This window comes from Manis javanica, chromosome 4 (genome assembly GCF_040802235.1).
Source record: "Manis javanica isolate MJ-LG chromosome 4, MJ_LKY, whole genome shotgun sequence".
NCBI classification, from domain to species: Eukaryota; Metazoa; Chordata; class Mammalia; order Pholidota; family Manidae; genus Manis; species Manis javanica.
Window position 1 is genome coordinate 46,165,838 of NC_133159.1, and position 17,607 is coordinate 46,183,444.

Genomic DNA, 17,607 nt, shown 5'->3' on the forward strand with positions numbered 1-17,607 from the left:
GCCACAAAAAGAGCATCAGTAAATTCTAAAAGATTGAAATCCTATCAACCAACTTTTCAGACCACAAAGGCATAAAACTAGAAATAAACTGTACAATGAAAGCAAAAAGGCTCACAAACACATGGAGGCTTAACAACACGCTCCTAAATAATCAATGGATCAATGACCAAATCAAAATGGAGATCCAGCAATATATGGAAACAAACAACAACAACAACACTAAGCCCCAACTACTGTGGGACACAGCAAAAGCAGTCTTAAGAGGAAAGTATATAGCATTCCAGGCATATTTAAAAAAGGAAGAACAATCCCAAATAAATGGTCTAATGTCACAATTATCAAAATTGGAAAAAGAAGAACAAATGAGGCCTAAGGTCAGCAGAAGGAGGGGCATAATAAAGATCAGAGAAGAAATAAATAAAAGAAGAATAAAACAATAGCAAAAATCAATGAAACCAAGAGCTGGTTCTTCGAGAAAATAAAATAGATAAGCCTCTAGCCAGACTTATTAAGAGGAAAAGAGAGTCAACACAAATCAACAGTATCAGAAACGAGAAAGGAAAAATCACAATGGACAGAAATACAAAGAATTATTAGTGAATACTATGAAAACCTATATGCTAACAAGCTGGGAAACCTAGGAGAAATGGACAACTTCCTAGAAAAATACAACGTTCCAAGACTGACCCAGAAAGAAATAGAAAATCTAAACAGACCAATTACCAGCAACGAAACTGAAGCGGTAATCAAAAAACTACCAAAGAACAAAACCCCCGGGCCAGATGGATTCACCTCAGAATTTTATCAGACATACAGGGAAGACATAATACCCATTCTTCTAAAAGTTTTCCAAAAAATAGAAGAGGAGGGGATACTCCCAAACTCATTCTATGAAGCTAACATCACCCTAATACCAAAACCAGGCAAAGACCCCACCAAAAAAGAAAACTACAGACCAATATCCCTGATGAACGTAGATGCAAAAATACTCAACAAAATATTAGCAAAGCGAATTCAAAAACACATCAAAAGGATCGTACACCATGACCAAGTGGGATTCATCCCAGGGATGCAAGGATGGTACAACATTTGAAAGTCCATCAACATCATCCACCACATCAACAAAAAGAAAGACAAAAACCACATGATCATCTCCATAGATGCTGAAAAAGCATTTGACAAAGTTCAACATCCATTCATGATAAAAACTCTCAGCAAAATGGGAATAGAGGGCAAGTACCTCAACATAATAAAGGCCATTTATGATAAACCCACAGCCAATATTATATTGAACAGCGAGAAGCTGAAAGCTTTTCCTCTGAGATCGGGAACTAGACAGGGATGCCCACTCTCCCCACTGTTATTTAACATAGTACTGAGGTCCTAGCCATGGCAATCAAACAAAACAAAGAAATACAAGGAATCCAGATTGGTAAAGAAGAAGTTAAACTGTCACTATTTGCAGATGACATGATACTATACATAAAAAACCCTAAAGACTCTACCCCAAAACTACTAGAACTGATATCGGAATACAGCAAAGTTGCAGGATACAAAATCAACACACAGAAATCTGTGGCTTTCCTATACACTAACAATGAACCAACAGAAAGAGAAATCAGGAAAACAACTCCATTCACAATTGCATCAAAAAAAAAAATACCTAGGAATAAACCTAACCAAAGAAGTGAAAGACTTATACTCTGAAAACTACAAGTCACTGTTAAGAGAAATTAAAGGGGACACTAACAGATGGAAACTCATCCCATGCTCGTGGCTAGGAAGAATTAATATCGTCAAAATGGCCATCCTGCCAAAGCAATATACAGATTTGATGCAATCCCTATGAAACTACCAGCAACATTCTTCAATGAACTGGAACAAATAATTCAAAAATTCATATGGAAACACCAAAGACCCCGAATAGCCAAAGCAATTCTGAGAAAGAAGAATAAAGTAGAGGGGATCTCACTCCCCAACTTCAAGCTCTACTATAAAGCCATAGTAATCAAGACAATTTGGTACTGGCACAAGAACAGAGTCACAGACCAATGGAACAGACTAGAGAATCCAGACATTAACCCAGACATATATGGTCAATTAATATTTGATAAAGGAGCCATGGACATACAATGGCAAAATGACAGTCTCTTCAACAGATGGTGCTGGCAAAACTGGACAGCTACATGTAGGAGAATGAAACTGGACCATTGCCTAACCCCATATACAAAAGTAAACTCAAAATGGATCAAAGACCTGAATGTAAGTCATGAAACCATTAAACTCTTGGAAAAAAACACAGGCAAAAACCTCTTAGACATAAACATGAGTGACTTCTTCTTGAACATATCTCCCCGGGCAAGGAAAACAACAGCAAAAATGAACAAGTGGGACTATATTAAGCTGCAAAGCTTCTGTACAGCAAAAAACACCATCAATAGAACAAAAAGGAACCCTACAGTATGGGAGAATATATTTGAAAATGACAGATCCGATAAAGGCTTGACATCCAGAATATATAAAGAGCTCACATGCCTCAACAAACAAAAAACAAATAACCCAATTAAAAAATGGGCAGAGGAACTGAACAGACAGTTCTCTAAAAAAGAAATACAGATGGCCAACAGACACATGAAAAGATGCTCCACATCGCTAATTATCAGAGAAATGCAAATTAAAACTACAATGAGATATCACCTCACACCAGTAAGGATGGATGCCATCCAAAAGACAAACAACAACAAATGTTGGTGAGGCTGTGGAGAAAGGGGAACCCTCTTACACTGCTGGTGGGAATGTAAATTAGTTCAACCATTGTGGAAAGCAGTATGGAGGTACATCAAAATGCTCAAAACAGACTTAGCATTTGACCCACGAAATCCACTCCTAGGAATTTACCCTAAGAACGCAGCAATCAAGTTTGAGAAAGACAGATGCACCCCTATGTTTATTGTAGCACTATTTACAATAGCCAAGAATTGGAAGCAACCTAAATGTCCATCGATAGATGAATGGATAAAGAAGATGTGGTACATATACACAATGGAATACTACTCAGCCATAAGAAAAGGGCAAATCCTACCATTTGCAGCAACATGGATGGAGCTGGAGGGTATTATGCTCAGCGAAATAAGCCAAGCGGAGAAAGAGAAGTACCAAATGATTTCACTCATCTGTGGAGTATAAGAACAAAGGAAAAACTGAAGGAACAAAACAGCAGCAGAATCACAGAACTCAAGAATGGACTAACAGGTACCAAAGGGAAAGGGACTGGAGAGGATGGGTGGGTAGGGAGGGATAAGGGGGGGAAGAAGAAGGGGGGATATTAAGATTAGCATGCATGGGGGGTGGGAGAAAGGGGAGGGCTGTACAACACAGAGAAGACAAGTAGTGACTCTACAACACTTTGCTATGTTGATGGACAGTGTCTGTAAAGGGGTTTATAGGGGGGACCTGGTATAGGGGAGAGCCTAGTAAACATAATATTCATCATGTAAGTGTAGATTAATGATAACAACAACAACAAAAAAGCAGTTCCTGTGTGGTGACCTCCAATGAGTTCTACACAATGGTATAAAGGGCATATAAAAGTGTAGGCAAAGGGTTTGTTTGTGCTTATACAGAGGATCAAAGCCCAATTTGGCTACCCTGAAAATGAACTAAGATACGACATGAAAAAGAACTTCCAACATCAGCACTCTCTGGAAGACTCATGCCAGAAGATGATCATCAAAAAACCCCAACAAAGATCCACGCGCTGCTACAGGTGTAGATGCACTCATCCCACTGGCTCCTGGACTTGCCATGGGAATGAAGAAGGAGATATCTAAGCCGGCCTGTGCATACAGTAAAATAACAAATTTGACTGGATCTACACTGTTGGAACTCAACCAAGAATTAGGAGAAGTGCAAATTGTAGCGCTCCAAAATCTTACAACTACAGACTATTTACTGTTAAAAGAACATATGGGATGTGAACAGTCCCCAGGAATGGGTTGTTTTAATTTGTCTGATTTCTCTCAGACTGTTCAAGTTCAGTTGGACAATATCCACCATATCATAGATAAGTTTTCACAAATGCCTAAGGTGCCTAAATGGTTTTCTTGGTTTCACTGGAGATGGCTGGTAATTATAGGTATGCTTTGGTTATATAACTGTATTCCTATTATGTTAATGTGTGTGCACAATTTAATTAGTAGTTTAAAACCTATACATGCTGAAGTTACTGTACAAGAAGATATGTCAAAGAAATAATCAATCTTCCCATGTTTTCTTCCACCTGCTACTTCTATAGCTTTTCTTCTTCCTTCCTAATTACAACCCCTAAACAGAATTCATGTCTCATATCGAATTTACTGTGTATCACAATTCTTCCAAGTGGTAAAGATACCTCAAGACAAATGCTGGGCATAGAAGCCACAGGGCATAAATATGCTAAGAAGTAAAAAACTTACCTTTTCAAACAATAAGGCTTCTCTCTCACTTACCAACTTTACATTTCCCTGTATGGCCCCGGAAGATGACTGGTTAGCCAGAGAACGGGTAAGATTCCTCAAGGGAGGAACAACCTAAGACAGGCACAGTCGCAGGGGGCCCATCAGGTGAGAAATTGGGGATCAACAGAGGTGAGGCTTAGAACCTCCCCGCCCCCCATTCTGAGAGAAATCTGCTGCATCCGTGGATGTTTTATTGCCCTTGTCTAGCTTGGATTAACACATAGTCTACAGGCACACACCTGATCATCTACATTTGCTATCTTACAACACTAAACTATCTTTTCTACCTTTATCTTGCATCTACGTACCACTTCAGCATTTTATTAAAAATAATAATAACAAAGAGAGAAATGTGGTATCCACATATAAATCAAGTATAAAAATCAAACAAATATTCATATTTGAACTGCCTGTTTATAGTTCATAATGCATGATCAAAACCAAAAGTTTCTGTGATGACTGCCCTTGTACTATTCACCATGTAACTTATTCACTATGTAAGAATTTGTTCTCCATGTAAGAACTTGTTCATTATGCTTCAGAAGATTGGAGACTGACGAAAATTAGGCTTGGGGTGGATTAATGATTATACATTGAGCATTGAGTCCCTTATACAGAATTTTATTGTTGTTAACAACCATTTGACCAATAAATAGGAGACATGCCCTCACAAAAAAAAAAAAGTACACGCTTCCAATTGTAAAATAAATAAGTAAGCGGGATGTAATGTATAGCATAAGGAATATAGTCAAAATATTGTAACAACTTCGTATGGTGATAGCTGGTACCTAGAATTGTCATGTATATAAATGTTCAATCACTGTGTTGCACACATGAAACTAATGTAGTACTGTGTGTCAACTACCCTTCAATAAAAAATAATTATTTAAAAAAAAAACACATATGTATTTCTCTTGTAGACATTTTTGTATTTGGAACTGCGGTTTTCTTTTCCCTGACTCGATTATTTGGTGCTCTCTCACTCACTCCTCCACTGACAGGTCAGTGGGAAGTCAGGGAAAACCTTCCTGAATATTCTGGGCAAAGCTGTGAATGCTGACGACTCCATTCACACATGGGTCTTAGCTGTTGTCACTTCACTTCGAGAGTCGGGCTTCACCACTGGCCTGTGAACACCTCAGGGACAAGGATCACATCTTAAGTCATCTTTGAGTCCCCAGGACACAAAGCATCACATGGCAGAGGACAGGCAGCCCGTGTGCTCTTGCCCAGGCACACACAGGCTGTACTGCCAAGATTCTTTCCACAGGATATACCCTGTTTTAATTCCATCCCTTTTATCCTCACTTAGAGAAGCTCATCAGAATCAAAGTGAATAATGGTGACAATAAGCAATAACACTGAATCTACTGTATTACATATAAAAGGAAATTCCTTATAAAATTTGGTATTGCTATGGTCTGAATATTTATGCCCTCCCTCCCACCCCACAAGATTGTTATATTGAAATTCTAAACCTCAAGGGGATGGTATTAGGAGGTGGGGCTTTTGGGAGGTGACTAGGTCTTGCAGGTAGAGCCCATGTGAGTGGCATTAGTGCCCTTAAAAAGGCTCTCAAAGGAGTCCTTGCTCCTCCTACCACATAAAGGTACAGCAAAAAAGTACCATCTCTGAGGAAGCGGGTTCTCACCAGACACTAAATCTCCTGGGGTCATGATCTTGGACTCCCCAGCTTCCAGAAGTGTGAGAGATAAATGTTTGTTTATAGGCAACCTTGTATGTTTGTTACAGCAGCCCAAATAGACTAAGACAAGTATGTTATTATTAGCAATAGCTCACGAGCACCAAGGGTTATACCTGGGTTTGAATCTCAGCTCTGCCACTAATTAGCTGTGTGACTTAAATTATGCGGACCTCAGTTTTCTCACTTGTAAAATGCTGATAGTAACAGCACCCACTTCACAGAACTGTAATGTACTTAGAATGGTGCACATAGTAGTGCCATTATCGGTGTTGGTTAAACCAAATGAAGAATCAGAATTCACATGTGGCAAAAGATGTTACATCATCTTGAAGAGCTGACTCATACCACCTATCCTGAGAAACAGATTTATCTTCAGGGTCCTGCAGTATTTATCATTTTTTAATGGCTTATAATTATATAATTCTATGAAATAAAATTGTAAATGGGAAGAGGAGAGAGTCAATGAATTCCCCTGGAAAGACACAGGATTTGGGCTTGGAAGGTCTGTTCTGGGTCTACAACCAAGCCAGGGATGGACACTCCCAGGATCTGCTCCCTTAGTTGTGAAATGAAGATACCATCACACCAGTGTCCACTGGTCTAATTTGAGGACCCAGCAATATATATGAAACCACTCCTTCTCCTGACTTGCTACTGGTCCTACTAGTATTAGTAACAATGACTTTATAGATGATATTTTCTGCATTTACACTGATCCCTTTGACATATAAGCAATGCTTAGGTATTTAAAAATATGAACAGCTTTCAATATTGATTTATTCCCTGCAACATGCTAATAAATAAAATTTACTCATATTAGGATTGGGTTCAAGAACCCTTTGAAATTCAAGACAAGGTGTAAATTGCTGCAAAGGGTCTCTTTAATTGGGATCAAAACATTTTTGACAGCTTTTGCATTTTAAATTCTAGCTATTGTCACATTCTGCAAATGTTTCTTTTCTTGGTTTGAAAAAAAAAAGTACAGTCAAGCTTGAGCAGGCATATTTTAGACATGATGAATAACTAAAATTTATCATTCCGAATGACAAAGACCCAGTTTTCCACTTCTTTGACATGTAGGACAAAATACTTCAGAGACTCTTATCATGCACAATTTAGTTGATCCCCTGCTGGGCAGTGACAAAGGTTTAGTAAACTGTTCCTGCTCTTAATCTCCATGGAGGTTTTGAAAACCTCCATTTATCTGAAGAAAAATCACATCAATAGGAATGACTTCAAGGGAGTAAAAAAATCTTAAAACTAACTCAGTAATCAACTTGGAAAGGACTTTGTTCAACACTCCGTCCTTTACTTGACTCCTTTCCCCAATTTGCCCCTCGTATGGCTGTTGCTTGAATACTCCACACCACGATAAACTCACTTGCACAGAAGGTGGACCAATCTAGCTGTTGAACAGCTTTGGCTGGTAGAAAGTTCTTCTTACTCATAAACCGAAACCACTTCCTAGAAACTTCTAGCAAGTTTTCAGTCTTGGTTTTATTTTTTGAGTCACACAGAACAAGTCAGCTCCTTCCTCTATTGTATAACTTTTTGGAGACATGGCTACTAATATGCAGTATCCTGCCTCATACTGTCTCTACTTCAGACTTAAACATGTTCAGTCCTCTCTACTGGTGTTCCCCAAATTTTTGTTGAGGCATGTTAACAAGTTAAGGTTGCAGAAGTCAGATGCTACAGAGGCCTAATGTTCACCAAACACAACTGGAATAGATGAAGCCAGACAGAAAACACTTTACCTTCATCCTGATTCTCCACTAGGGATCTGACAATCTTTCCCCAAAGCCAAATGGCTTAGAGCTGAAATAATGATTTTCCTGTTGTTCTCTTATATCTAGCTGAAGCATCAAAAACAGCATCATAAAGTTTGGTGGTATCTTTCCTTGGGACCAGTTGAACTACTCATGAATGAAGATTTAGATAAAGATAAATAATATAAACTACCTTTCATTAGTTAAAATGTGGTGATTAAGACTTTAATTCTCTAGGCACAATCTATTTGTTGGTAGGGTAGGTGATGGAATATCGGGATCCTAAACATGGCCCCCAAACAAGATAAGGTATCTGATACATTGCCTCACACCATGACACATGCCAGCTGTCATGGTGATAGGCAAGCGTGGAACTGGGAAGAGACTAGACATGGATGATGTCATAATATCTGGGCATATAAATCACTGAAAGTATTTCTCATTTAGGCTTGATGCACTTTACTTGGGCTCCCTTCCATGAAGGATGCTAAAGGAGCAATAATATCCTCAAGTTTCTACAAGCCCAAAGCTCTCTGCCCCCCTGTGTGTTACCCAGGATCCTATGAGGCCACATCTGTGTAGAGAAATCTTGGTTTAGCATAGTTTCTGGCCCCCACCTGCCCTGCTTCCCCTCATCAGGATATTTAATATTCTTCAATTTGCCAATGTCTGTTCTAAAACGTGAGGATCAAAACTGAGCACAAGTCTCCAGACTACAGTCTGCCCAGGCAAAGGAAAAACTTCCCTGGTTTCAAAAACCATGCTTTTATGAAGGCTAGAGAGACTTACATTTGGCTCCTAATCTTGCTGCATTCAAGCTCCTTTATTACTGATGCCTGTGTTGTTGTTCTCAACTACCTTCCACCAAGGCATCCCCAGGGTGGACCCACCTTGCTCTAAAATATAGAGGTCAAGTGCATTGATTTTTGGCTCAGGTCAACTGGAGAAGCCTAGTTGTGCCTCCTCCATGGTGGGTGAACTTGGGCAAGTAACTTTCCCGAGAGATAACAGGCCTCAGGGTGAAGTGAAAAGGCTCATGAGCTGGACTGTCTCCACTGCCACTTACTTTCGGCAAGTTACAAATACTTTTGTCTCCTCGATACCTTCAACTATAAAATAGAGATAACAGTGCCATCTCCTCAGAGGGTTGTGGTGAGCATTGAATGAGCTGATACTTATAAAGGCTTTACAACAAGGCCTGGCACATATTATGTGCTTGATGAAATAACTATTATCATCTTACAGGACAGTTGTGATGAAACTGAATAATATATTTAAAGTGACTAATACATACCTAATATATAATAGGTACTCAATAAATGGGAGTTATTATTACTTTTTACTGCAGTAAAATATATAAAAAACTTTACCACCATAATCATTTTTAAGTATTGTTCATTGGCATAAAGTACATTCACACTGTTCTGCAATCATCACAGCCATCCATCAGCCACATGGTTTTCTCCGCCCCCCCCCTCCCCACCCCCAATTTAACTCTACTTATTAAACACTATCTCTTCATCTCCCTCTCCCACCAGGCCCTGGCAACCACCATTTCTGTCTCTGATTTGATTCATCTAGATACCTTATACTAGTGGGATCCTACAGAATGGGTCTTTTTTGTGATGGCTTATTTCACTTTGCATACTGTCTTCAAGGTTCGTCCATGTTGTAGTGTATGTCAGAACTTCTTTTTTATTGCTGAGCAATATTCCATTTTATGCATATACTACATATTGTTTACCCATTCACCCACCCAGGGTCACTTGGGTTGCTTCTGCCTTTTGTTCATTGTGAATAATGTTGCTCTGAGGATGGGTATAGGAATATCTGTTCCATTACTAGTTATTCAGGAATAACTTTTCTTCAAGAAAACCCATTTTTACTGTTAAATTACTGTCCGGCAACCTGCATGGTATCCTAACATGAGTCAGAACAAAGGAGAGAAAACAATGAAGAATGACTAAGGTGAAGTGACTTGGCTAGTTGAGTATTGCTTATACAGTACTTTATAAATTATCTTGAGAAGCTCAAAGGAGGGGATATATGTGGAGGTGTTCTATAAGCGGTATAAAGCAGTGAATGAATGAATGAAAGGAAAAAAACATGTCCATTCAACTCTTGATCTCTTGGCCAAATAGATCATGGAACATTTTTCTGTTTTACCATCAATGAACAGGACCAACAATGTCAGGCCAGCCCCAGGGATGAAACTGGGAGCAAATCGCAGCTGGGAGGTTAAAGAAAACACAAACCACTTTTTTGGTGGGTTCAACAAACATATCAGCTGTTACATGTCCTGGTCATGCAGTGACAGATGTTTTTAAGATTGAAAACTCCATTTATTCTTTTCAATTATAGCAGCTGCCAGGTGCTACAGGTTAAACTCAAGAGAGTCTGGATGCTTTGACTGAATCAAAAGACCTCCATGTATCTCCCTCTAGGACACATGTCATTAAAGTTGCCAACATACAAAGAAATTTAACTTAAACTGTCACATTACCCACTGCTCTTCAAAGCTCATCAATCTCCCATTAGATTACCAGGACTGTGTGACACTTATCACAAATACACTTGAAGAAGCACAGTGCAGTCACACTGTGGCCAAGTCAGGGAAGAGGCTCCCTTTGATGGACGATCACAGTTGATCAAATTTGTCAGTTGCTTTATGTGTTTTTATGCTTGCTTGATATTCCTGCCCAGAGTGTAGAGGCTTTTAAGGGCACACCTGTCAATGGATTCAATTTCACAATGTCATGTGATTCTTTTACTCACCCCTGTCTTCTCATCAAAGATTTTGATTCCTCCAAAGGAGATGGTTAAAAAGATTTTCTGTTTGTGTTCTCCTTTGGAGCGTGCGCCCGCAACAATGCCCTGTTGAAAGGAAGGACATGGCTTTTACTTTAGTGTTTTCTTTTAAAAACTCCCTCTGGTCCCAAAGGCATGTCAGATACCATCAACTGATACCACCAAGCAGGCATACTCCTCTCCCTTGGCCCCATCCAAGCTTCCCTATCTGATATGCTTGCATCTCCTTGATGCTTTAGGGTAATACTGATCCTAGCTGTTCTAATGTTGTATAAATAAGTATCTGAACATTGGTTCATTTGACTAACAAAGATTTAGGGAATGCCAAATTTGTGCCTAGATACTCAGCTATTAAGAATTTAAGATCCCAAGACAAACACAGTAGGATATTCATATTAGTATCTTTGCTGGGTTTTGCATTAGATATGGTTTTAATCTTTCAAATAAAGACAAGTCATGAAATACATTTCTAAATGTGATTTTATTTTTATACTTCAGGAAAAATGTTTTCTTACAAATCAATTTGAGAGATCAGAAAGAAAATAAAAGCTATTGTTACACTGCATGTGTCAAGTTTGCTTTTGGAAAACATGATCACATAGTTATATGCCCATGGTTTGCAATTTTTACCCACGTACATTTTGTATTTTCCTCTACCCTTTTCGCTATCATTCTGTGCTTTGGAGGGAAGTACCTTCCAAATGCATTCCATTTTGCAGTACATCTGTTTTCTCTTTTTCAAACTTTTTATAAACCAAAGATATGTATGTGAGTCAATCAGAAGGTAAACACTACAAAAGGTGAGGATGGTACTCTGTTCACTGCTCCATCTCTGGTGCCCAGGAGAACAGGAGGTTCTCAGACACTTACTGTCACATGAAGGTGCTAATCCTGAGTCCCTCCAAAGTGGATATGATATAAGTTAAGAGTAATGATGCTGGCTTTTAAACTCACCTCTGTGGTGGCCAGCTCCAGGTAGGCACAGGCTTCATATTAGGGCATAACTCGGAGGAAAGGGCATTACAGGAGATTTACACTCAAGAGCTGTTGCTGACTCTGCATTAAGTACTTTGGGGCTTCCAGACCCTTGGTTACTATTCACTTTCGCAGAGAGTGAGATTAAGGCCAACACTCAGCAGTTATGGTACTGAGCTTTGAGGAGTAGGAAAGTCTGAAATAATAATGACTTTGCATTCCCAGGAGATAAAAGTAGCTTGTATTGTTCTCAGAATAGCACGTTCTCGACATCACTCTCAGTGTCCAGTGCCGGTGAGTGACAGGTGTACTCCGAAGGCACAGGAAAGGGCATTCTCCTGAGGTTGTCTGATTATCCTCACATTGGCATTGGAAATGTCCTGTGGAATCCAAGTATCAGACTGTTCTTCTGGCTGTCTGGGACGTTGGACAAACTACTTCACCTTCAATTCCACTTCCTCAAGTGTAAATATTCTTCTTGCATGGTTGAGAAAATTAAAAGAAGATTTATGGACAATACCCAGCATAATTCTGGGTACACCATAGGGATGTAATCAAAATTAATTTCTTCTAGTAAATAAATGACTGTCCCTAAAGTTTGTGGTCCAGTCCCTGTTCGGGACCTACTAGTAGAAGATTCACACTCTTAGGAGTCACCCACTCTTTCTCAAGCTCCTCTGACACACTCACAGACGTACACAATGTTAGAGCCAGAGGAAACCTGAAAACTAATCAGTCCACATTCCCCCACTGAGATGAGATAAATGATGCCCGGACAGGTGGGTGGACAGTCCCGGGATGGTTCAGAGAGTTGGTAAAAAAGGTGAGGTACTCCTGGTACAGGAGTGGTTGTTACTCCTTCATGTTGTGTCTTTCTAGAAGGTCGAACTCTCTCCCTGTAACCCCACCCAGAGCTCTCTTTCAGCCCCTCAGTACTACACCCCTGGCATGGCAACCCTCCTCCAGTGACAGCTAAGTTGTTAAAGAGAGTGACTCACCCCAAATCTTACCCTTCTGTTTCTTTAATGCCCCTCCTATTTGAAGGTTTCCAGCTTCCTCAGAGTGCCACTTGCTTTCCCATGAATTCACTGAGGGATGACTTTGACTTTAAGGAACATGGGGGAATTGTCAAAGCATGTCTCTGCAACCCCAGGGGTAGTTCTTCTTTCTGTTTAGTGCCACCCTATCAGAGACACTGTCCCTGACCCTCTATCCTCAATGCCAAACCACATCTCATTCTTTCTCTCTGCTTCACTTTTTCTCATGGCACTTACCACCATTTGACATATGCATTCATTTGCTGTCTACCTGACTTTTCCCAATAGAACAAAAGCTCTATTGTGCATGGAACTCTGTTAATTCAATGTGCCCAGTGTCCAGGACAGAACCCAGCATAAAGCAAGAAGTCACAAAGAAGTGACTTTCCCTCACTTTGGTAGTGGACAAGCCAGACTTTCACCTGGGAAAACTTGCCTTTGAACTCTATGTTCTTGGCTGGACTTGGAGGAAAATAACTTATGCTGTGCCCTCCCTCCAGAGTCTAACATTCAACCTAAGATACCCACTCATACAAAAAAGAGAGAATGAGTAGCCCCACCACAAATAGAAAGATTGGAAAGACTGTGTGAAAGGAACCTGCCTTGTTGTCTAATTCCTCCTAAATGAGAACATCATAGCACATGGTGCGAGAGGGTTGCACCTGCTATTGGGAAGAGTAGCTTCAACATCTCCATCTCCAAAACAGTCCTAACAGTCCTTTGCTCTTAGAATTAGTGCAATATCAAATAGTAGTAATTCCTGGCACGTGATAATGCTGACTAGATAATGCCCCACTTTGCTCCCTGCCTCCAAGTAGCTATCAAAGAATGCTTATAAAAAGGATGGGAAGAGCAAACATGCATGGCCCAGGAGCATTTCAGCCTGGGGCTGCTGGTAGTAGCTTTACATGACAAATGAAAGAGAGAAGGGCTATCCATACCATGCTATCTTTGGGGATATAAAACCCCAATTTTATCAAGCATGGATCTCCTGTGAGACAGGACCCTGAGTCAATCTCTGAAAAACTGCACTAAGCCCAGGCAAGCCTGCCACCAGTCAGCATGCCTCGGGGATGCATCTCCCCACAAGATTATTCATTGCTGTTTATGCAGAACTAACAGAGGCCCAGGAGACAGTTCTGACTGGGGACCAGGGTGGATGCAGAGTGTCCTATGGGGCTCTGTGGCTAACATTAGCCACCTTAGTAAGTCATTGTTGAAACTTGGAAGATAGGAGAGTTAAACATTTTTTTGGGTACCTGTTAAATGCGTTATATTATATCTCACAATCCTGAGAAGTAAGAATAATCTTCCTTATTTTACCTATGAGAAAACCTAAGATCAGGGGGTCTAGTGATCCTCCAAATCTTCGAGGAACTAATAACACATGGGATTCAAACAGTGATTTTTCAGATTCCATTGTTGGAGGTCCTTCTTCTATTCTAACCTTAAGAGTCTTTTTGGAAAGTGTAGATAAAAAAAGACTATATAATATACTGCAGATATATCAAAAAGACTCTGCAAATAGCTAGACGGAATAACCAGCTCTCAGACTTGGAAGCAAAGGGGGATTCTAAAATGAGAATAATCACATTTTCATCTCGTAATTCTGGGACATTTAAAAGAACTATGCATATACTACACTTCTTGCATGCAACATCCCTAACGGAGTCACAGGTAGGCTGCGTCCTGACGCAGTAATTTACACACAAAGTGTCAGGCAGGCCATGCAGGATTAACAGGTGGCTCTGTCATGCTCAGAGGCTGCACAGGAAAGGGCTTTGAGAAACCTCCCCCAGCATGGTGCAGGTCCATGGTGCTCATGAGAACAGGGATCTCATGGAACATGTAAAGCAGGTGTGAAAATGCAATGGGCTTCAGGCATGAATGGCTGAAAACAGAATGTTATTCCAGAAAGTTCCATAAGCTAAAAATCCTGGTCTCCAATTTCAGTCCAATTAGCTGGAAAAACTCATCCTAAGTTTCACTTTTCCAGTTAAAAAGGGGAATACAAGTATCTTCTTCTGGCCTGCTTTGTGCCCAGAGACTGGCCATGGGACTGCATTCCCTGGTCCTCTGAGCCTCCTATCTCTGGTCTCCAGTTGGGTTCCACAATGTAAGACATGAAAGGACAAAGGGTGGAAGAAAAGAGAGGTCAGGGTATTTCTTCCCTCCTCTTTCCCATCCTTGCTGTACATCGTTGGCAGTAGCTTTATTTCTGTGTGGTGAGGAAGGGGGAATTCCTTCTCAATCCTCCTCTCCCTGGGTTTTAATAAGTGTATTTGTTTCTAGGGCAGTAACAGCCTTCCCAGTAGCTTCTGGATGCCTCCCCATCTCTAGTTTGCTACCTTAACTTTCTTATGCTTTGTAAGCAGCACCTCATCTGACCTAGGGTAGGCTCTGTTTCTTACAGAACCCTGGCTGACACCGGGCTCTGCGATGAGCCCTCCAGACAGTGTCTCCAGGGGATCTCACCCTCCAGGAGTTTCAACCACTGCCATCCTGCCCAGTGTCTCAGAAGTTGATTACTTTAGAAGCCATGGATGTGTGACTATCAGATAGTAGCTTCCTCCCAGAAGCTTAAAGTCTAGCTGGGGAGCCAGGGTAAATTAAATGCAGATACAAACACAACATAACTAAGCGCTAAACTACATCTTACCAAACCCAGACCTCCAGAGATCTAGGCTTGAAATCTCGGTTTATCAGACTCAATGAAGGTTCTGGGGAAAATCTTTTCACTTCTACGAGCCTCAGATTTCTTATTTACAAAGCAAGGAAACTAATATCTATCTCACAAGATAAAGAGAGATAATAAACGTGAAAGTGCTCTGTTGACTCTAAAATGAAATATGACCGTGAGGGTGCCTTGCTGGGAGAAAGGCAATGGCCCATTTACAGTCACCATATGACTCCCCTCTCAAATTTCCATAATCCAAGAGAAAACTCTAAAACAGAAAAAGGCACTAACTTCAGAGAGTCTAAAAAAGGAAAATAGAAATTTAAAATTTCTCATATGGCCTAACGTGACCAAGTGGGTCTTTTTGTAAGGCTAATAGGCATTTAGTACTTCTCTGTCTCTTTCTTTCCTGGGCAGGTGGCCAAATGGAGAACCAATCATTTATGTTTCTGTAATTCCTAAAGAAAAACTCATGGGAGCTGAAATGTCAGCATACTTCTTGGCAACTTGAAAATAATGAAACACAACTAACTGTCTGGAACCCCCTCAACAAGTTCAGTGCATCTGACGGGAATGCATTACGGTAGGACACACTCTCAGGGCTTTGGGACCTCGGAGATATGAGGTGTGATAGATGGGGCTCTCCACTGCAGGTAACACGCACGTAGGGGTGCTCATGCAAGGTTGGCAGTCATTGCCAGGCCTGGTCTAGCTAGCTGGGCTCAACGTTGAATCTGGGGGAGAACCTTCAGGTCGCTCAGACAGACTCCTGCCTCAGACTCACTCAGACCTGAGTACTTGCATGAAGGCAGCTGGCCAACGAGGCACTCTGGGACAGGTGCCGGGTGAATGGCTGTCTACCAGAATGCTGGGGGAAGAGGCATTAGCTCCTTTGTCCTCCTCAGCAATGGCTCTCTGTGAGAACAAGGTCATTGGAGGTTTTCTTGATGTCTTCTAATTAGTATTTGTCAGAGCAAATTTCCAATTGCCTCACTTCATATTCAGTAAGGAGGGACTTAAGCAAAAACCAAGATCCTGCCCTTCCCCATCCTCAGGGTCTCCTTGGAGAGGCAAATGTGGCTTTATGTGAGCAGGAAGTCTGCAGAGAAGCTGAGCACAAGCGGCTCAGTCTCTTCCAGGCTTTCTCTATTCAACTGGCCAGCTGGTGGAGATACCGCACTCTGCTCTGATCTCATGCGCAAACCCCAGGTCTTGTTCTGAGGCAGGGCAAGGGTTGGAGAGAACAGGGGGGCTGCAGCAATTCAATTCCCTTACAAACCAAGTGGAATAGCCTGTCTCTTCCAAGGATGTCCACTGTGGCCATATAAATATGTCAAGTTCTCCAAGTATTTATCAGTCACAAAGTTAGAATTTAGAACTCTTCCTGTAAAGTTCCTTGTCTATTTATCAGATTTGAATTTAGTAGAAGAGGGCTCTTTATCAGACTGCCCTAAAATTCACTACATTGCTTAATTATAAAAAAGGGACACATTAATCTCTTCCAAGGTGACAGTCTGTAAAATCATGATTTTGGTGTCTCTTACACCTTTTTTTAGTACACCTTGTAACAGATATACAACTATTAAAATAATGTTTGCTTATATAACAGCTAAAAAAGTTAGAAATAAGTAATGGGCATACACTTTAGAAAATTAAGGTTTTGAAAAATGATGACTACTACAGCCATACTATAGGGATACTTAGCAGCTGATAAACATGTTAAATGGTTGAGAAAATTTGTATAGTATAAACAAATAGCTGTGATTTATTAAGCAAATATGAAAGGAAAGGCAATGTAGAGGGTGTTTGAAAGATATTGTCTCATTTAATGCTTTTAGGGACTTAGCCAGATTTTTTTTTTTCCCTTTTGTCTCACATTAAAAAAAAATCACCTTGAGCAAGTTGTATCTTTAGGGATTTTCTTAAGATATGAAAAAGATGTTCATAATATATTATTAGATTAAAAAAAACAAGATAAAAGACTTTAAATAGTAATTACAATTAAATTACATATATGTTTATAATTCATATAATGTATATAAAAATACAAAGGGAGATTGTAAATTAAACACAAAAATAGCAATACTGATTTTCTTTGTGTGGTGAGATTGTGGATGATTTCAATTTTCCTATACTTTTC

At 40.2% G+C, this 17,607-nt stretch overlaps 1 protein-coding gene across 8 annotated transcripts in view; it reads right to left on the reverse strand.

The window, feature by feature from the left end:
- DAB1 (DAB adaptor protein 1) overlaps positions 1–17,607 on the reverse strand; it is a 405,590-nt gene that overhangs the window by 128,299 nt on the left and 259,684 nt on the right. For all 8 annotated transcript variants that reach the window (XM_073233995.1, XM_073234000.1, XM_073233999.1 and 5 more), the window contains exon 4: positions 10,746–10,844. In XM_073233995.1, the coding sequence (XP_073090096.1) occupies positions 10,746–10,844 (99 nt within the window). The remainder of the gene's footprint in view (positions 1–10,745; positions 10,845–17,607) is intronic.